The sequence below is a fragment of the Trachypithecus francoisi genome, unplaced genomic scaffold (genome assembly GCF_009764315.1).
Source record: "Trachypithecus francoisi isolate TF-2019V2 unplaced genomic scaffold, Tfra_2.0 Lachesis_group0, whole genome shotgun sequence".
In the NCBI taxonomy this organism is placed as follows: domain Eukaryota; kingdom Metazoa; phylum Chordata; class Mammalia; order Primates; family Cercopithecidae; genus Trachypithecus; species Trachypithecus francoisi.
Window position 1 is genome coordinate 77,284,213 of NW_022681453.1, and position 20,768 is coordinate 77,304,980.

Genomic DNA, 20,768 nt, shown 5'->3' on the forward strand with positions numbered 1-20,768 from the left:
GTCTTTATTTCTGATAAGGGAAGCTGAGTGTTCAGGGCTATGCTATGAGATTTTCAGGGTTATGAAAACCCAGAGTATGCCTATTTCTAAGCAGGAACAAAATTAAGAGGCTAGGCCTCCACTTCCTAGTAGCTGACTAGTTGTAACATTTCTGAGCTGCTGATAAGATCCAAGGGCAATTTGAACCCCCTGCTCCCAGTCAGGCTCCCCATGCCCATGAAGTCACTATAGCACTTGTTGTGGTATCAGAATTCCATTCCAAAATTCTGAGGGGGCTTTGGTTGGATAGAATCTGCCATGTGAAGATCATGGACTTCACAATACGGGGGTGGTGAGAACCAAAGAATCATCATTTCCAAGATTTCTCAGGAACTCAGTTTTGTATTGCTCAGTTGGCTAAAGACAAGGGCCAAACAAAAATACTCAGGGCACAGAGCCCTGGTGATGATAGCTTGTCCAATTTTGGCACGGCAGTAACTGCTATTTATTGGCTGCTGTTTATAGGGTTAGACACCATAAGAACTAAGCACATAATATATATTATTATCTCATATAAGTCTGAACAACCCTGCAAGGTAAGCTATTACCATTACTATTTTACAGTTGAGAAAATGGCATTTCAGAAAAGTCAAATAACTTTCCAAAGTCCACACAATTAGTAAAGAAATTGGAACTGAGGACCATCTGAATCCAAAATCTGCACTCTCATTCACTATAGTACATGGCTTCCCATGTATATATGTCAGAGCAGTTAAATCTTTCTTCTTTATTTTAAATGGAAAATGTACTTATAGCAAAACCATTTTGTTCTCTATGGCCTCTAAAATAATCTTGACTGGAAGATATCTGCCAATTATGTAACCAACTATGAGTGGTGCTTCCTTAATTGTTAGTTGAACAAATGACTACCTAGTTCCCATAGAGAGCATATTATTACACCTTCTCAGAAGGCAGACTAATAAGGAGTTCTATTAGAGTCTATAGTCTTTTCTTCAAAGGAACTCCTAATCTGATGCCAGGAATCTGATAGAACCTTGAACAACAGGCATAATTTGTTGTTTAGCAGAGACCTCTTTGACCAGGAATGGGGAGCACTGTTTTTTCCACTGCCTTGATAAAAATACCTGCAGTGACAACTGGGAAAAGTAAAACTCAGGGATTTGATGTGTGAACCTGGCACTCCTTTCTCACCAATATGATTCCAACAAGGAGAAGAACATAATATAGTGCTCATCATTTCACTTATCTACCAGTGATCTTGCAATGTTTTCCTTCTGCCAACAAGGAAAGAAAATGGAGCTATTCCTTTACTGAGCACCTACTATGTGTCTGATGGGTGCTTTCCCATAAGTTATTCTTTTACTCTTTAAAGCAGGGTTGTGCAATCTTTTGTCTTCCCTAGGCCATATTGTCTTGGGCCACACATAAAAACACTGACACTAATGATAGCTGATGAGCTAAAAAAAAAAAACAAAAAACAAACAAAAAAAACCTGCAAAACAAATCTCATAATGTTTTAAGAAAGTTTATGAATTGTGTTGGGCTGCATTCAAAGCTGTCCTGGGTCTCATGAGGCTTGCAGGCTTCAGGTTGGACAAGCTTGCTTTAAAGCATCCCTGTGTGGTAGGTTTAGCTATTCCAATCTTACTGCATCATCTTTTTTCAGAAATGCATCTCTCTTTTCAGAGAGAAATAATAAAAGATAGATAGATGGGAGAAGTAAACAGGAGAAGAGACAAAGTGTCTTTATAAGGGTCTTCTTTTCACTTAGGGAATATCAAATTAATGTCATTTAAAATAATAGTGACACATGCTTTCTCCTCTTGTATTTTTCTGTCTTTAGAGGACAAAGGCCTTGGTGTTAAATAGCAGACTGACACACACAAGTTCCAGACTCTGCTTCTGACCTGGGTTAATTTATCCCTCTTAGTTTTTGGTCATAGGAAGGTAGTCATGCCGATATTCCCCCATGGCATTCATAGGAAACAACATGACATCTATCCAAACTACTGCTTTGAAATAACATTACAAAGAAAATAGCATAATGGTTTTTTCCATTCACTAGTTTCTGTGACTGAATTTCTTTCCTTTGTCCTTTAAGCACATTTAGGGCTGAAAAGTCCCACCAGTTCTCCTCCTGGAAACTAGTAACCCTCTTGGGTCAGAGCGCATGAGACAATCATCTTGGTTAAAGTGAGGAGGCTATTTATGGCCAGGAGGCTTGACCTGTTTCCAATTCATGCTCCCATTCCAGTCTTTGCCAGATTGGAGGATTTCTTACCATCTATTTCTCATATATTTACTGAAAAATTCACTGTTTTATTCTCTAAGGTTTATTTTGGGGGACTACAAAGTCTATGTTTATTTAAAAACTGTAGAAAACAATTTGGTGTATCTTCAACTTGGTGTTCTATTTTAGGGAAACATGCAATCGGGTTGGATTCACCCCAGAATAGACTGGGTAGGCTGCCAGAGACTCGATCCTGGGGTGGTCCTTTCTTCTTGGCCCTGGCTGTGGAATGCCTCCCCTATCTCCCACGTGTCCTCTTTGAGGTGAGGTGGACCAGAAGGAAAAAAAGGAAAAAGGCAGGTCAGAAGCAGAGCCCCAGAGAACATAAAAGAGAAAGCCTAGAGTAGCCCAGGCTACCAGCCATGTCTTCGAAAATGGTAGAAGCAGATTCAGCCCTCCAATTCTAGCTTGAAAGGGTTCTCATCTGCAGCAAGTGTCAGGCCACAGTCACACACCATAAGTCAGGAAAAGGGTCTGTGAAAGTTATGATGGAGAGATCATTCATTTTCAGCATTTGAAATCCAAGTGCAAAAAAATATCCAAAGAGAAAGGAGAATCTCTCACTTATGAGTTTCATTTGATTTAAAGTTAACTGTTCTCTAAAGAAATTCTGATCAAATAGCATGCTATAGAGCACACAGCAAATACTCCCGAATGGTGAATTATTAAACTTTTTAAACAGGGAACACATTCACCTTCAGTAACTTGAAAGCATGAGGAGAGAATTATAAGCTAGAGTCTCTTGGGGTATATTTGAGATATCTAAAGGCCAAGTAGGCTGTCAGCCTCTGACACTATGGCAGTTAAAGACATCCAACACAATTGTTATGTAGCAGCATAATTGTTGGCCTACTAGGCTGTCATCACTACTAAACTGTGAGATCTTAGGGAGTACAGGCTTCACTTTAATTGCCCTTGAATCAGTGGTACCTAGTGTTGCGCCCCGTGCAAAATAAGTTCTTAAACTTTTTTTGATGAATGATGAATGTGTGAACCTTGGATTTAACCTCTGGTTTTTGCATCTAAGCCTATCAGTAGGACAAGGCACTGAGACAACCAGAGTTTATTAAAATAGGCATAAGAGTTTCTATTTGAAAACCTGATTATGTCACTTATTACACCTATTTATTAAACATAGAATTACAGGATCTCAGGCTTTGAGGGGACTCTCAGATCATCTAGTAATGATATTTTAGTTCAACTCTCTCATTTTAGAATGACATACTGTAGCCCAGGTGAGATACGTGATCTGCCTAAGATTCTACTGCTTATCATTGGGTAGGAGGGCCTGGGCTTGTCTGCCAATCCCCTAAGTTGCTTATGCTCTGTCTTATCCTCCCACTTTAAGCATTTTTCAGAACTCAGACCTAAATTTTTGAAAATAACAGTAGTTATTTACCAGGTCATTTTCTTCAGCTAGGTCAAACAATCCAGAATCATAAAATCTTAGACTTTGGAAGAGGCCTTAGAGGACATCAGTTTAACAACCCAACCCAAGCAAGGATCTCCTGTACAAACTTGAATGGCATTTAGTAACTGTTTGAATTCTTCCAGCAGTAGGATGTCAGTGTAGTCAGTCCTCTGTATCTGTGGGTTCTGCATCAATGGATTCAACCCAGCACTAATGGAAAATATTTAGGGGAGAAATCTGCATCTGTATTAAGCATGTATAGACTTTTTTTCTTGTCATTATCCTTAAACAATACAGCATAACAACTATTTACATTGCATTTACATTGTATTAGGTATTAGAAGTAATCTAGAGATGATTTAAAAGAGAATGTCCATAGGTCCAGTGCAAATACTATGCCATTTTATATCACAGGCTTGAGCATCTGTGGGTTTTGGCATCCATGGGAGGTCCTAGAACCAATCCTCCATAGATACTGAGGGATAACCATACTTTATTTTTGAATATAAAATTCTTCCTTTTATTTAAATGAAATAAGATTTGCTATAAATTTTAATGCACCAAATGCCAATATCTAGACCTATACAGAATGAATCTACCACTTTTTCATGCCAATCCTTCCTCATTCTGAATACAATTTTCATTGTCAAGATAAATCTCTTCTCTGAGCAAAACATTTTTTGAATTGTTCTTCAAAAGATATGGTTTCCTGAACCACCACCATTCTGGTTGCCCTTCTCTGACTATCTTCCTATTTATCAGTGCCCTAATTGAATGTTAGAAGTGGTCTAACAGATGGAGAGTGTAGTAGAATTATGACTTCCTTCTTGGTGTGTCCTAGGCTTTCGTTAAAGAAGTTTAATATTGCATTAATGTGTGTGTTTGCCTCTCTAATGCTTCTTGTTGAGTTTAAGATCAGTTAAAAACACTAGGTATTTTTTGGGGGGAGGGGAAGAATCCTGTCATATTTAATATTCAGAAATAAATTCTAGATGGATTAAAAATGTATGTGTAAAAACAAAATAATCAAAGAACTAAAAGAAAATATTATATTTGAAAATGTTAATTTTACTTGGAGATTTGAGAATTCCAAGTGTATCCTTCAAGGATATAAGTCACATAAGACAGACTGCTATATTTTGCTAACTAAAATTTAAAGCTCCAAAGTGGAAGAATAATAAAATATCATAAAGAAAACAGAAATATGCTTGCAAAATATATGGTAGGGGTTAACAGACTTAATATCTCAAGAGCCCTTGAGAATCAACTAAAATAGACTAATATCAGTAGAACAATGAATAAAGAATATGAATAAGTGAGTCACAAATGAAGAAATAAAATGGCTCACAAACATGTGATGAAATGTTCAAACAAGCTAGATGCCAAAGGTGCTGGCAAAATTAAACTGCTAAAAATGAAATTAATAGCCAATATTCTATGCAGACAAATACCTGGAAAACAGACTTTCTCACACACAGTTGATGGAACTATACATTTTTATTACTTATTTAGTATAATTTGGAAATATATGATCAAAGCTTAAGAAGGCAATTAATTTTGTTCTCAAAATATCACTTTTCCTAATTTATTCTAAGTGAAATACTAAAGATGTGTGCAAAAAGTCTTATCGTAGCATTACTTACAATATAAAAATAGAAAAAATAAAGTTTTTACAGTAGGGAATTGGTTAGGTATGACATGTTCAAGTAATGGACCATAATTATTATTTAGTTAAAAAATTGATGTAGAAATATACTTACTTCACAATATAATGAAGTAAACAAGTATGTTACAATATACATGACATTTTTGTAATTTATGTGTATATTACATATGTGTGCTAAAAATCTTGGAATTAACATAGCACAAGCACACTTTTTATCTTTATGTTCTGAAATACTAGTTTCATCACTCAGAATAGGTTGGATTAAACTGCAGTAACAAATAATCCCAAAATCCCAGTGACTTAACACAACAAAAAATTAGTTCTTGCTTATCCTATTTATCAGCACAGTTTATGAGGGGCCTACTGATCACACCCACTCAGAGACACAGACAGATGGCTCCAGAAGCTTCCACTACCACTGAGGCAGGAAAAAAAGGATAAGGCAACTTGTACATGCCGCATGACACTTCTGGTATTTTGTTGTTCAAAGAAAATCTCATGCCTCACTTCAAAGGAACAAAGAAATGCAAGCTTCCAATGAGCTCAGAACAATTTTTGTAGACATTTTTTGTATCACATTTACAGTTTTTTCTTCTATTTGCTCGTTTGTGTTTTCTGATTTTTCTAAGTCAACATATATAATACTTTATTAATAGAAATTCCTGTTCGGACATATGTCCTTAATCATGTGTTTGTGAAATTCTGGTTCTGATATTTATTGCCTGCTAAAATATTTCTCAATCTTGATCTGATCCTATTAACCAGCGTATTTTCCCTCCCAGTTTGTTTATTTGGCAGTTCTGAAAATGTCATCTAAGTCATCATCAATGACACCAGATAGGGTGATCATTCCGGACAGACTATTCCTCTCAAAGGACATGGATCCTCTAAACAATTGCCCTTAATATGCTTGTTCCATTGACTCTGAATTCACCAAACTGTATTTTTCTATAACCCTCAGTTTACCATCTGGTTTATAAAGATAATAAACATTGTCAAGAGCCTTACTGTAATTGAATTTCTCTTTGGTATTCATCTGATGTAGTGTTTTAAGTTTGGCATAACTTGATCTTAAAAAAACTCCTTTGGGATTAAGGCAAGATTTTCTGACCCAGATGTTCACAAATTGGCTATTTAATATTTATCCTAGAATTTTGCTAGTGATCAACAGCAAGTTGATCAATCTCTAAATCAGAACGTCAATTTTTCTGTCTGTGGAATACAAGTACCTTTATAGTTATTGATATTTATCTTAAACCTGTTTCTCTCCCTGGGTGTTTACTCCCTCATTGATCTGCAAGTTTGTTCTGAATAATCTGGACCTGGAGACTTGAGCACATTTAAAGGCGATGAGTTTTTATTTTGTTTTGTTTTAATTTCCTTACCTTGCTCATGTTTCTCTTTTTCCCTAGTAGTGCTTATTCAAGTATTTTATTTTATTTTTTTCTCCAAACTTCAGTCTTGAAGAATAATTTTTTTTCATTTTAAAGAACTTGTCACTACTAAGGTAAATAGAACTTAATTCTAAAGCAAAGTGGATATTTTAGATGTAAATTGCCGGTTGAGGCTACCCATTTCAGAAAAAATATTATAAGCAAAGGTTAGCACGTGTTGGCTCTTCTGCTAATGCGCAGTAGAAGATTTGTACATATTCATTGGAGGGCTCTAGAAATCTCTCTCTGAACAGTAAAGATTTTCCCATGACCTTGATACTGAAGCCATGGACTTTGGAACTCTTGCAAGCAGTTTCTAGAAATAGACATGTTGAGCAAGAATTCTCAAAATTTTGAAGCACAGAGAGCTTTGGAATTTTAGAAAGTGCTGTCCTGGAATAGTAACTGGGGACAGAGGAGGGGAAAACAGATAGGGACTAAGAAGAAAAACAAAAAACTGGAAGTAGGACAAAATTATATGTGATATAAGGTTAGTATGCAAGACTAATTCAAGCTATGCAATAATATAAAATGTATATATAGATATTCCTAAAAAAAGAAGATACTATGTCTAAAAATATTTCAAAACTTTTTTCTCTCTGAATAGCCTGAGAACAAAAAATAAAGCTCTATTTATCACCTCATATGTGCTAAACACTTGCTCAAAATGATGAGAAAAGTAGAGAGGGTTGTTGCCTTCATGGAATTTATTGTTCAGAAGAAAGACAGAAAATTCCTAAGCTGTGCCTTGTAAGTACCCAGTGGGGTCAGTACTTGGTACTACAGAAAGAAGCTCTAGCAAGAGTCTCACCTAGTTTAAAGGGGAATAGGAAGGGTCAGGGAAGGACCTCGGGCATAAGTGATGTTTAAACTGAAACCAAAACAGAGAAGAAAGAATTTGCCAAGCTGATGGGGAGAGTGGTGAGCATTCTGGACTGAGGGAATAGTGAGAACAAAACCTTAACAAATTTATTGAGTGTAAAAGCTCAAGCTTGACTTTTTGAGTTTAAAGAGTGGAAATTTTGAGCGGCTCATGGTAGGCACAGAGCATCTCTCCTTTTTTACTATCTTTGCTTTATATTTTGGAACTGAGAACACTGAGCTATGAGTCTAGCTTAAGGTTTGACTTAATTGCCAGGAATGTAGTGTCCTTTTCAAGAGTGGCCATTGGACTCAGAATAGGAAGTTCCATGTATAACAAAGGTTGTTCCCAGTAAAAACCAGAACATTTGCTACCAATTTTAAGGGCAGTCATTACCAATCTCTAGATTCTACTATTATTTTTATCATTTGGATGCAAATAATGAAGTTTAGCTTCACACTTAATCTTTCTCTATTACATCCTATCTCCATAACTTGACTCTGGCCTTGGATCCTGTCATATTCCTGAGATAGTACATAAGTAAACAGAGCTTGGCCTGAGGGAAATAGAACTAAGGCATTCTTTCCTTGCTTGACCAAATTCAAAATAGGCAGGTTGCACTCTGGCCATATGACTGAGGTAGTTTTGTGCCACAGCAATACTGCCTCTGTTTACAGCTGCCATCTTATCATTTAGAGGACTGTATTTAATCTGCACTAAAGGGAGTGTAGGAACCACTTGAGAAAATCTTGCAAAGTTCTCTGGATTCTTTTCTAGATTAAAAAACACTCTTTCCCCCAAACTGTACTTACTATGCTTAAGAATTTGAGAGTTGAGAGTGTGGGGAGAAAGGAATGCATCTGCATAGCAGAAGGCGGAAGAAAATTCTTGCTTTAAATGGAATCATATTTGAAAAACTAATGATCATTTCTGTTATCTATGTGAGCCTGTTCTTGTTGTGGATATCCCCAAAGGAGAAATTAATTGTAAATTGACACAATATTTAGAAGGTAGAACAAAGAATCCTGGAGGGATAAGACTCTTGTGATGAAGACATTGTTATTGGGGAGATGCTGATAAAAAGCCCCCAAATTAAGTTTGGTATTCGTATTGGAGCATTACATGAGTAGTCCAAGCTTTCCTGGCAATCCTGACTCAGGAGGGCTGTGGATACAGAATATAATACAGGATTTGGGGAAAAGGGAGAGGGATTAACAAGGATGAGAGGGCCGGGTGCGGTGGCTCAAGCCTGTAATCCCAGCACTTTGGGAGGCTGAGACGGGCGGATCACGAGGTCAGAAGATCGAGACCATCCTGGCTAACACGGTGAAACCCCGTCTCTACTAAAAAAAAACACAAAAAACTAGCCAGGCGAGGTGGCAGGCGCCTCTAGTCCCAGCTCCACGAGAGGCTGAGGCAGGAGAATGGCGTAAACCCGGGAGGCGGAGCTTGCAGTGAGCTGAGATTGGGCCACAGCACTCCAGCCTGGGTGACAGAGCAAGGCTCCCTCTCAAAAAAACAAACAAACAAAAAAACAAAAAAACAAAAAAACAAAAAAACAAAAAAAAAAAACAAAAAACAAGGATGAGAGACATGTGGATTAGAGCCGAGGGAAAAAAGTTTTCTCGAGAGTTTAAAAATAGGCTTGGGAGCAGCTCCAGAGCATAAGGAAAGCAGGTGGAGACAGATAAGGAGATTTTAAAGAAATAGTCACTGTGGTCAATAGAGTTCATCAGACATAAGTAAATAAGTTATGTTTTTAAAATTTTAAGGCATTTAGTTTTTCTTGATTACGACATCACTCCATGACTGGCCCATAATGATGTCAACTTGAAATATAAAAGCTAAAAAACGACTTTAGAGAAAATTCCATACATTTTAATGTTGAGGAAGATAATGCAAAAGAAAACATTCTAAGTAACTACACAAACATAATGGATGATGATCATTCACTCGTTGATTAAATATTTATTAATCGTCTACTATATATAGCTCTATGCTTGCTTTGGGGGAAAACCAAGATTCAGTGTGCTGTAGAGGAACAGGCAATCTACTTGTGAAGACACACAGATAGTCCTTTATAAACATTCAGTTAATGCACTCACATATGAAAACACCTATCAACATCTGTTATAAGATCCTGTCTTTCCTTCTGCTGCTATTGATGCATTTGGGTCTATCCACGAGGCCATCAAAGCTGCAAGTCTTCCATAACCCATCATAATTTTACGTGAATAATCTCTGATATGAGAGTTCCAGATGACATGAGTTAGAATTCTCAATGTGCTTTTCTATTAGCATAAAACTCGTATGGTTCTGAGATGCTGTCTTAGTCTTTAGCAGGTTTCTGCCGCTATAATGGAATACCACAGGCTCCAACATTTTTAAAGATAACAGATTTATTTTGGCTCATGGTTCTGGAGGCTAAGTCTAAGAGCATGGCACTGGCACCAGTGAGGGTCTTATTGCTGTGTTATTTCATAGTGGAAAAGTAAGCAAGGCATGTGAGACAGAAAGTTGGGCCGAACTAATTTTTTTCTTTTAAATCAGGAGCCCACTCCTGCGTTAGCTAATCCTCTCCTGCAATAACAGTTCCACTCTTATTGCCGAATCATCTCTTTAAGGTCACTTCTCAATGTGGTTGCAATGGCAATCAAATTCCAGCATGAGCTTTGGTGGGGACATTCCAAACCACAGAAGAGCTATACTTTAGCCTTTCTAATAATGTACAGAATGAAGTCAACAGCTGAGAACTTACTGTGACAAACAATTGACTTGTAAATGAATGTTTGGCTCACATTTTGTGAATAGACACACATCAGTGTCCTTGACTCTCCTCTCCCTAAAAATCTGAATGTGTGGGGGTGATAAATAGCCAAGTGTTGGGGTGTATGACCCAACCATTCATTGGCCATGGCTGATTGGCTACTTACCCTAAGTATTTCCATATATAGGATGGCCAGAGACCTGTGTAGCAAAGGCAAAAAGAGGATGTAGGTCAGAGTCCTCTTAAGAGTATAGATTATTGCATTCTGCCAAAAGAACATATGCATGTTCATCTGTATGTTCACCTGTATGTTCATCTTAAGGCTATTCACAAGAGCAAAAACGTGGAATGAATCCAGGTGCCCATCAAGGGCCCAGTGCACAATCCACTGTGGGTGCTCAGGCAAAAAAGAAAATGTAGTACATATATACCATGGAATATACTATGCAGCCATAAAAAAGAATGAAATTACGCCTTTTGCAGCAACATGGTTGCAGCTGGAGGCCATTATCCTAAGAGAACAGGAGAAACAGAATGCAGAAACAAAAAACTAAATGCAGTTATGTTCTCACAAGTGAGAGCTCAACACTGGATACGCATGGACATAAAGATGGGAGCAATAGATACTGGGGACTACTAGAGGAAGGAGGGGGGTAAGGGCTAAAAAACTACATATTGGGTACTATGTTTAGTACCCGGGTGACAGGTTCAATCATACCCTAAATCTCAGTATCACACAATATATCCTTGCAACAAACCTGCACATGTACCCCCTGATTCTATAATAAAAGTTGAAAAAGAAAAAAATATATAGATTTTTGGGAACCTGAAAGGTTTTAATAAGTAATCCATGAACACTGAAGCAGAAATGTCATACTACAGAATAGCGCTTCTTAAAGTGTGGTCCCTGGACCACAGCATCAGCGTCACACGGGAACTTGTTAGTTTTTCCGCAGACCTACTGAGTCAGAAACTCTGAAGGTAGGGCCCAGAAACCTGAGTTTTACATACCCTTCAGGTGATTCTGATGCTGCTAAAATTTTGAGAGCCACTGTTGAAAAAGTAGCCAAAGAAAGGTTGCCTGAGTAGCCTAATGAACCACGCAGATAGATGCTAACGTGAGTCAGTAAGGAACTCTGTGTGAGCAAAGGAAAATTTTAGGTGGAAGAGAGTGGATTAGATGACAGAAGAGAACTGGGGCGAAAGTGTGATTCCTCAGTTTCAGTTTCTGTTGAGGTACACCCACACAATACTTATCATGCTTTTGTTTTCAGGGATTCACATTTGACTGTGGTTTCTTGGAACCAAATTGTCCTGACTTGAGCCCTGGATAGAAAGTAGAGATGTTCTGAGCAAGATACTCTAAGGCTATGGACTCTGTAATGAGAGTTGAAGCACATTTTACATGAGAGCACGAATTGCCTTCCAAGTTCACTAAAACTATGGTCAAGTACATTTTTCTAGAAAGGGCAGTTACAGCCCTGAGGCTGGGCTGAACATTTTACATATTTTTTGCAATCCTTAATGCAGCACAATGAAGGGGATTCATAATGGTATCTTGTTAGTTTGCTAGGGCTCCCATAACAAAGTACTACAAACTGGGTGGCTTAAACAACAGAAATTTATTGTCTCACAGTTTTGGAGGCTAGAAGTCTGAAATCAATGTGTTGGCAAAGTTGGTTTCTTCTGAAGGCTACGAGGAAAGCATCCATTCCATGCTTCTCTCCTTGGCTCATAGATGGCCATCTTTACATTCACATGGTGTTCTCTCCATGTGCTTGTGTCCACATTTCCCCATGATAAGGACATAAGTCATAGTAGAGGAGACCTACCCAATTACCTTATATTAACTTGATTACCTTTGTAAAGACCTACCTCCAAATAAGGTCACATTCTGACATCTTGGTGGTTATGACTTTATATATGAATTTGGGGGGAACATAACCCATAACAGTATCCCTGTTTTCAAAATGAAGACCTACAGAAAGGTTGTATGAGTGCCCCAGGGGCAGTAGGTTGATTGTGTGATGAGATGTAAATCCGGAGCTCTCCACCATAGTCTTTCTATGCTTATAAAACATATCTGCTGGAGTTTGTTAAATGGTCTGGATTTGCCAGAAGCCAGTCCATTTAGCTTGAAAAAAAAAAAGGGAGGATAATGATGTAGAAGAACATATAAAATCTATACTGGGGTAAAACATGTGTTTTACATCTAAAACTAGTTGAAGGATTTAGCACCCATTATTTTTGCCCATTAGAATAGTGCCTCCTATTTCTTTGAAGAGGAATCAGATGAAATTCAGGTCATGTGATAGGACCGCTAATTCTTTTTTATTGTATTAAACAGATGGCATCAAACAACAAGTTGCAAATATGATGCATATGGGGTTACCACAAGTGAGTATCTTTTGGAAGAAAAAAATGTGGCACATAACTGAAAGAAATCACATAAAGATGAACAGAGAAAGAAAGAGCTGTTTTGTTATGTGGAACCAAAGTGCCTTTAGTCTTTTTGGTCTTCTAAATATTCACATTTGAGAGTGAACTGGTCTGATTTAAGATGCTGTACTAAATATCCCTTTGTTAGAAAATAAGATAAAAAGAAATACCATAAATTCTGAGCCTAAATTTTAGACCTGAATATTAACTTCAAATTATATTATGTGGTATTTTGGATTATTTTATGAGAAAAAAAGAAAGAAAATAAGAGAAAGAGGCATAATCCTTATTTAGAAAATCATACTAGTTCAATGTTAATAATTAACTCCTATTACTGTTGTATAATGGAGAGAGATACTTATTTCATTAGTAAAAACTAGTAATCTGTTTTGACATTTTGAGAGAAAAAAAAATACATTTTGCTTGGTCCTTGAGAAGATGCCTTGATTCCTAGTCATTTTTTTTTTTTTTTTCTAGCAAGAATCACTTTCTTTGTAGAAGAATCATTTTCTTAGAATTTCCTGTAGCAAATGATGCTGCCTCCTCATTAAAGCCCTTCTGTCTGGGCCTCCTGCGTCATTGCCTGCAACTGCCTCTCAGCGTTGCGGCTTCTCTTTTTTATGCTGTTTGGTGGCCTTTATTCCTTTGGCCTTAACCATACACACTTTCCAAATTTTCTTGGCTTGAATGTAAGCTCCTTAAAGATAAGAATCTATCATCTGTTTCCTTGGAAACAGACTTAAGTGTCTTCAGCTTAAGCATCTTTGGACAGAATGTATTTCTATCTTCTCTACCTGAGAAAGATTGGAAAGGAGAAAGCATAATAAATACCACTGGTTTTAAGACTGATTGTCAAATCTAAAGGAAGTGCACGTTATTGAACTATCTGATGACTAAGGGAAGGTGAAGGTTATATGAAACATCAAGGGGGAACTATAACTTCTTGGCACTCTTATGCAGGCCTAGTTTCTTTGAGTTCTACATCTAGGTGTATGAGTCATTACAAATCCCTTCCTTCCACATTTTCCAGTTTTCTAAAAAATGATGTAGTTGATTTAGTGTCTAGGCAGGAAAAGATTTGCCCTCAGGAAGCTAAACTTTCCAGGATGCTGCAGGAAGATTCCACCTGTATCAGTCTGGAGTGAGAGGTGCAATGTAGGAACATGCACTCAGTTAGTAAATTAATATTTGATGTAAAATAGATATCAAATCCCATAAATTATAAATACTTTGAAAATAGGTAACAAGAATAGAAACGGAATTTCTTATATTAAAATGTCACCCTATACACAGTCCTAAGGAAAGAGATTTTGCTTTTCTATCTTCTCTTTCTATCCCCTTTCCTTCCCCTAGTGCCACTTGATTGACAAAGAGATGTGGAATGGGACTCAAGGAGAGTTTAGATGATAAAGGGGATTATTTCCCAGATCCACTTATACTCTAATCCTACAGGTAATTCCCCTAAAGGTCCACATTTGAATAAGACTGATTCTTACATGACTGCTTTCCTAAACAGCAGTTATGAGGGGCTCTCAGTCTAGTTATTCATAAACATCAGCCAAGAGCTTGCTCTTTATTGTCCCACTATGGTTAAGAATCTCTTGCCTTTGGAATTGCTGTGATGAGGTCAATATCTCTGAAAAAGAGCTAAATATGCTCCAAACCTTTCACCAGCAGCTGTCAGAATACTTCAGGGCCAGTTTTATAGCAAAGCAATGAAGCATACTTTAGAAACTTATTTTAGAAATAAATTCCCATCTCTATAAACTCAGTGCAAATTCTGAGCTCTCACTAATTTAGCAGTAAGATATAAATTGGTTCCCAGGTGTTCAATTATAGAAAAACGTAAACATTCTCCTACTTTATTTACTAGGGGAACACATATCTAAAATAATCATTCTCTGGGTCAAACTTCAAGTCAAAATTTTATCTCTAGTTTTATAATTACATTTCCTGAGTATTCTAGTTTCCTTTATATTTAACCTTCAGAACAAACCAGATTCTATGCACATGACTTGAATGACACTACAAAATGGAACAGTTAGGAAAAGGTCTAGGAAGGGCTACCAAAAATCTGAATTAATTATGATCTCATTACTTCCAAGCCCCTTTCTGAACACCCTTTCTGCTAGAAGAACACTTTGGGCTATATCAAATTTAGCATCACACCTGCAGCATACATGCTCTGCATCCTCCCACTCTTACTTCTTGACTAACCAGTTTTTTTGAAGTATCATCTACATGCTCTTCTATGTGATTTTCTTCCATGATTACTCATCTGCTTAATCGGTGGGGGAAGTAATCTCAACTGAATAGATTAGACCTGGGTTCTCGAGATTTATTTTCTAAGGGTGTGGACCAACCCTGCATCTAGCAAAATGATAGCCCAAGTCATCTCTCTTTGATCTCTCTGCTCCTTGGTTCCATCTATAAATGATGATGATGATAGTATCTACTCATAAGGTTGTTTGGAGGATGACATGAGATATCTGTAGAGCCACAAGAGAAGTGCTCTGCAATTGAGTCCATGTTCAATGATTGATAGCTATGATTATTATCTCATTATTAGGAATTCTTATAAGACCCTCATATTTTCTTCATATCACACATTGTGTTATTAAATATAAATCTTAATTCGGTTCCCCTATTTCTCCAACTGATTCCTTATGGCACATCCTTCCCATGAGATGCAGGCAGAATCCAATCCATCGAGAGTATTTTCATGTTTCCCGGACGTCGTCCTGGGTTTCTGAACAGCACAGAGGGATGCTGAACTGGGGAATGAAACCACACCCGGGCTGTGGAGTTGATAAAAGAGCTGGATCATGAAAATATTTCTCTTAGGGCTAGGTTTGGCAACCCTCTGTTTAAATTTAAAACACCATGAATTTGGGGCCTAGTAAATTGACAGTGTTCATTGAAATCAAAAGAAGTTAACATGACAAAGAATGTGCCCGAGTCAGGATACACACATGCCTGAAATTATTTCAAGTCAGCTTTATTTCAGCATTTTTTTCTCTTTGAAAGATGAAAACCATGAAAACCACTCCAAACCTCAGTGGTGCCCTTTCCCAGGACTCTGCATGTCTTTCATTTCTAGCAGTGATGCTTCTTCAGCCAGTGCTTCTAAAGGCAGATGCGCCAAGTCACTCGGGGCTCGCATCCCCAGCACTTTGCTGTCTGATCTCCATTAACTTCCAGGAGATACAGTATACATTAGCACCAGGACTTATGATCAATGTTGTTTGCTTTCTGACTTTATTAATTTCCTGAGACACTAACCCCTCCCTGAAGGAGGAAACTGTAGCCTAACAGCAAGTCTGGAGAAATACCTGCTGTTTCTCTGTGAAACGCATTCCTGTAGCACATCCATCACCCAGATACCTCTCACAGCCTTACTTGAGTGAGACCCCTTCCTAGAGCTCCCAAGAGCACTCAACAGAGGTGGGAAGGTGAGGTCTCGATAACCAAGGAGCCCTCCCTGGCACTGGCTTTCTCCTCCCTACAGTCCCCTGTGTGAATGAAGCAGCAACATTCTAAGGGCTGTATCTCATAGTGCCACTGACAGGTGTTTATAGAGCTGAGCTAAGTGAAGAAGACACCTTAATATTGAACATAGATGAAGTAAATGTCATTTGAAAGTTTTCTCTTTATTTAGGCCAGTTTGGCTTTTTCCTGGTACCTGCTGTTACTGTAGCTTTTCCAGTAAGTGGTGGGAAGAGAGTGCATAAATAAGTTTTCAACACAAGAAGTGACGTGGTAGTATTTGAGAAGAAACTAATGTTTTGAGATATTAGAAATAAAGATAAAGATCCAACCAGATCTGACCTCATATTAAACCTGCGTTATAATACATCGTAATAGTTTACTGAGAATAAGCATAAACTCTTTTCTTGCTAAGTTGCTGATGAGTAAAGCAGCTATGTTTATTCATTTAATCAACAAAAATTTATTAAGTGCCTACTCATACAGGCACTCTGCCAGGCAAGGGATATATACAGGCAGAAAGATATGAAGTCATTGTCTCTGTCTCAAGAGAAATTCGGGTAAATAGATCTGAATAACTGAAAGTCAAGGATGAATGCGAAGTGCTTGAGACAGCATAAGATTGTAGAAACATATTTTGCTACAGCTACCAGAAGTCAGGAAAAACCCTGTCTAAAATTCAACTTTCTCTAAAGCTTGTGTGACAAATCACCGATTTTATTCGTCTTTAAGGGACACCCTCAAGCCTACGTTGGGATCCATATTCACAACCCTTGGCTGTCTTCTCATACGTTTGGGTCATGCAATAGCTCTCACATTTTAATGTGAGTTGAAGGCACCTGGGAAATTGTTAAAAATGAGATTCATGAGTTCTCACTCCAAGAACTTCTGCTCCAGGTTTGGAGCAGAGCCTGGGAAACCTTGTTAATTTTAATGAATAAGCTTTTCTGATAATTCTGCTAAAAATGGTTCTCAGACTGCGCTTTGAGCTACACTATCAGAGCACTGAAATTTCTGCTTGTCTGTTTCACTAAGAACTGGTTCTTAGACCTTTACAATTTCAATCTTTAGAGCATAAAGCTCGTTACATATCTGTTTACTGAAGTTGTTTGCTTCTACACTTAAACTCAAGAAAGGTGTGCTGAGAATCAGAAGTATATGATTTGCACATGAGTGGGAATGGATAGGTGAGGAGTTCTTGGCCTCAACTTAAGAATTCTCACGTCTCTGTGAAGAAAATCCAAATTGCATTCCTCACACACACCAACCCTCCTTCAGGGGTGCAGGCCTGTGGTGCCTGTTAAAAAAGTGTGCAGGGATGGGCTCTATGAGGTGTTTACAAAATCAAGTCTTTCCCTGAGGCCCATGGACAGTCAAGGCAAACAGATAAGCTCTATAGGTATAGCTAAGCCCTTTGGTAAAGAAAACGACCCTGGATATTCTCTTGTGGGAACTTTTACTTGTGAATTTGAACCAAGAAAAATGCTAATGCAAACCCCCCAAAATAATTTAGACCTGGCTAGGTCCCTGGTACAATTTCCTCTACAAGAAAAATGTTATTCCCAGAGTCTAGTTAGGCAGGGCTAATCTAGGCATTTCTGCGTTCAGGGACCAGAGAGTGAAGAGGTCTTTAAAAAGCCCTCCAGCTTTGGGGTTAACCCAAACAAAAACCTGTAGCCTTAGTTATTTATATGGCTACTCCCCTTCCTAGGTTTAGCCTTCTTCCTCTTCTTTTTCTTCTTTTAACTCCTTCCTTCTCCCCAACCCCACTTTAAAAATCCTTCTGTTAATATAAAAAGTCTAAATATAATTTATTTAAAAAATTAGAAATACTAAATTTAGTCGTTTTGAAAATACTACTTGTAGAACTTTTCCAAGGGCATGTTGGAAAACAACTTCCTCTGAACAGGGTCCCCTCTGGAAAAAGAGTAACAGTAAGAAAAAGACTTTAGGTTTTGAGCCATTTTAAGTACATAACTTGTTCTCAATGATGTGAACGAATGAAGGTTCACAGTTCAAGTAAGAGGGAGTAATAAATTCTCATAATGATTGCAGCCTTCCAGTTTAGTTCAGCATTTATCTTTTTTTGAGGAGCAGAAGGTATTTTATACTAAATTCAAAGGGTTATTTGTCAAAATATAAAAAAGTTTAAAAACCTAACAAGAAAAAATTGAACTTTATAAAAAGGGCAGTTAATCCTTATGTTTTGAGGTAAGTAACACTAAATGACTGTGTTTGAATTAGGAGATTCCATTTAAGAAGAAACATTTTCTTTTTTATTTTATTTTATTTTATTTTATTTTATTTTATTTTATTATACTTTAAGTTCTAGGGTACATGTGCATGACGTTTATATCATGTATAACTCCCCCATGCAATCCCTCCCTCCTCCCCCCTCCCCATGATAGGCCCCAGTGTGTGATGTTCCCCTTCCCGAGTCCAAGTGATCTCATTGTTCAGTTCCCACCTATGAGTGAGAACATGCGGTGTTTGGTTTTCTCTTCTTGTGATAGTTTGCTAAGAATGATGGTTTCCAGCTGCATCCATGTCCCTACAAAGGATGCAAACTCATCCTTTTTGATGGCTGCATAGTATTCCATGGTGTATATGTGCCACATTTTCTTAATCCAGTCTGTCACAGATGGACATTTGGGTTGATTCCAAGTCTTTGCTATTGTGAATAGTGCCGCAATAAACATACGTGTGCATGTGTCTTTGTAGTAGAGTAATTTATAATCCTTTGGGTATATACCCAGTAGTGGGATGGCTGGGTCATATGGTACATCTAGTTCTAGATCCTTGAGGAAACGCCATACTGTTTTCCATAATGGTTGAACTAGTTTACAATCCCACCAACAGTGTAAAAGTGTTCCTATTTCTCCACATCCTCTCCAACACCTGTTGTTTCCTGACTTCTTAATGATTGCCATTCTAACTGGTGTGAGATGGTATCTCATTGTAGTTTTGATTTGCATTTCTCTGATGGCGAGTGATGACGAGCATTTTTTCATGTGTCTGTTGGCTGTATGGATGTCTTCTTTTGAGAAATGTCTGTTCATATCCTTTCCCACTTTTTGATGGGGTTGTTTGTTTTTTTCTTGTATATTTGTTTGAGTTCTTTGTAGATTCTGGATATTAGCCCTTTGTCAGATGAGTAGGTTGCAAAAATTTTTTCCCATTCTGTAGGTTGCCTGTTCACTCTGATGGTAGTTTCTTTAGCTGTGCAAAAGCTCTTTAGTTTAATTAGATCCCATGTGTCAATTTTGGCTTTGGCTGCCGTTGCTTTTGGTGTTTTAGACATGAAGTCCTTGCCCATGCCTATGTCCTGAATGGTACTACCTAGATTTTCTTCTAGGGTTTTTATGGTATTAGGTCTAACATTTAAGTCTCTAATCCATCTTGAATTAATTTTCGTATAAGGGGTAAGGAAAGGATCCAGTTTCAGCTTTCTACTTATGGCTAGCCAATTTTCCCAGCACCATTTATTAAATAGGGAATCCTTTCCCCATTTCTTGTTTCTCTCAGGTTTGTCAAAGATCAGATGGCTGTAGATGTGTGGTATTATTTCTGAGGACTCTGTTCTGTTCCATTGGTCTATATCTCTGTTGTGGTACCAGTACCATGCTGTTTTGGTTACTGTAGCCTTGTAGTATAGTTTGAAGTCAGGTAGCGTGACGCCTCCAGCTTTGTCCTTTTGACTTAGGATTGTCTTGGCAATGCGGGCTCTTTTTTGGTTCCATATGAACTTTAAAGCAGTTTTTTCCAATTCTGTGAAGAAAGTCATTGGTAGCTTGATGGGGATGGCATTAAATCTATAAATAACCTTGGGCAGTATGGCCATTTTCACGATATTGATTCTTCCTATCCATGAGCATGGTATGTTCTTCCATTTGTTTGTGTCCTCTTTGATTTCACTGAGCAGTGGTTTGTAGTTCTCCTTGAAGAGGTCCTTTACATCCCTTGTAAGCTGGATTCCTAGGTATTTTATTCTCTTTGAAGCAATTGTGAATGGAAGTTCATTCCTGATTTGGCTCTCTGCTTCTCTGTTACTGGTGTATAAGAATGCTTGTGATTTTTGCACATTAATTTTGTATCCTGAGACTTTGCTGAAGTTGCTTATCAGCTTAAGGAGATTTTGGGCTGAGACGATGGGTTTTTCTAAATATACAATCATGTCATCTGCAAACAGGGACAATTTGACTTCTTCTTTTCCTAACTGGATACCCTTGATTTCTTTCTCTTGCCTGATTGCCCTAGCCAGAACTTCCAACACTATGTTGAATAGGAGTGGTGAGAGAGGGCATCCCTGTCTTGTGCCAGTTTTCAAAGGGAATTTTTCCAGTTTTTGCCCATTCAGTATGATATTAGCTGTGGGTTTGTCATAAATAGCTCTTATTATTTTGAGGTACGTTCC

General features: G+C 37.8%; 2 protein-coding genes across 3 annotated transcripts in view; both read right to left on the reverse strand.

Annotated features, from left to right (window-relative positions):
* PHLDB2 (pleckstrin homology like domain family B member 2) overlaps positions 1 to 10,614 on the reverse strand; it is a 195,791-nt gene extending 185,177 nt beyond the window's left edge. For both annotated transcript variants that reach the window (XM_033211336.1, XM_033211335.1), the window contains exon 1: positions 10,596 to 10,614. In XM_033211336.1, coding sequence (XP_033067227.1) covers positions 10,596 to 10,610 — 15 coding nt within the window. In that variant the 5' untranslated portion in view covers positions 10,611 to 10,614. The remainder of the gene's footprint in view (positions 1 to 10,595) is intronic.
* PLCXD2 (phosphatidylinositol specific phospholipase C X domain containing 2) overlaps positions 1 to 20,768 on the reverse strand; it is a 165,382-nt gene that overhangs the window by 52,326 nt on the left and 92,288 nt on the right. The gene's annotated exons all lie outside the window — the stretch shown is intronic.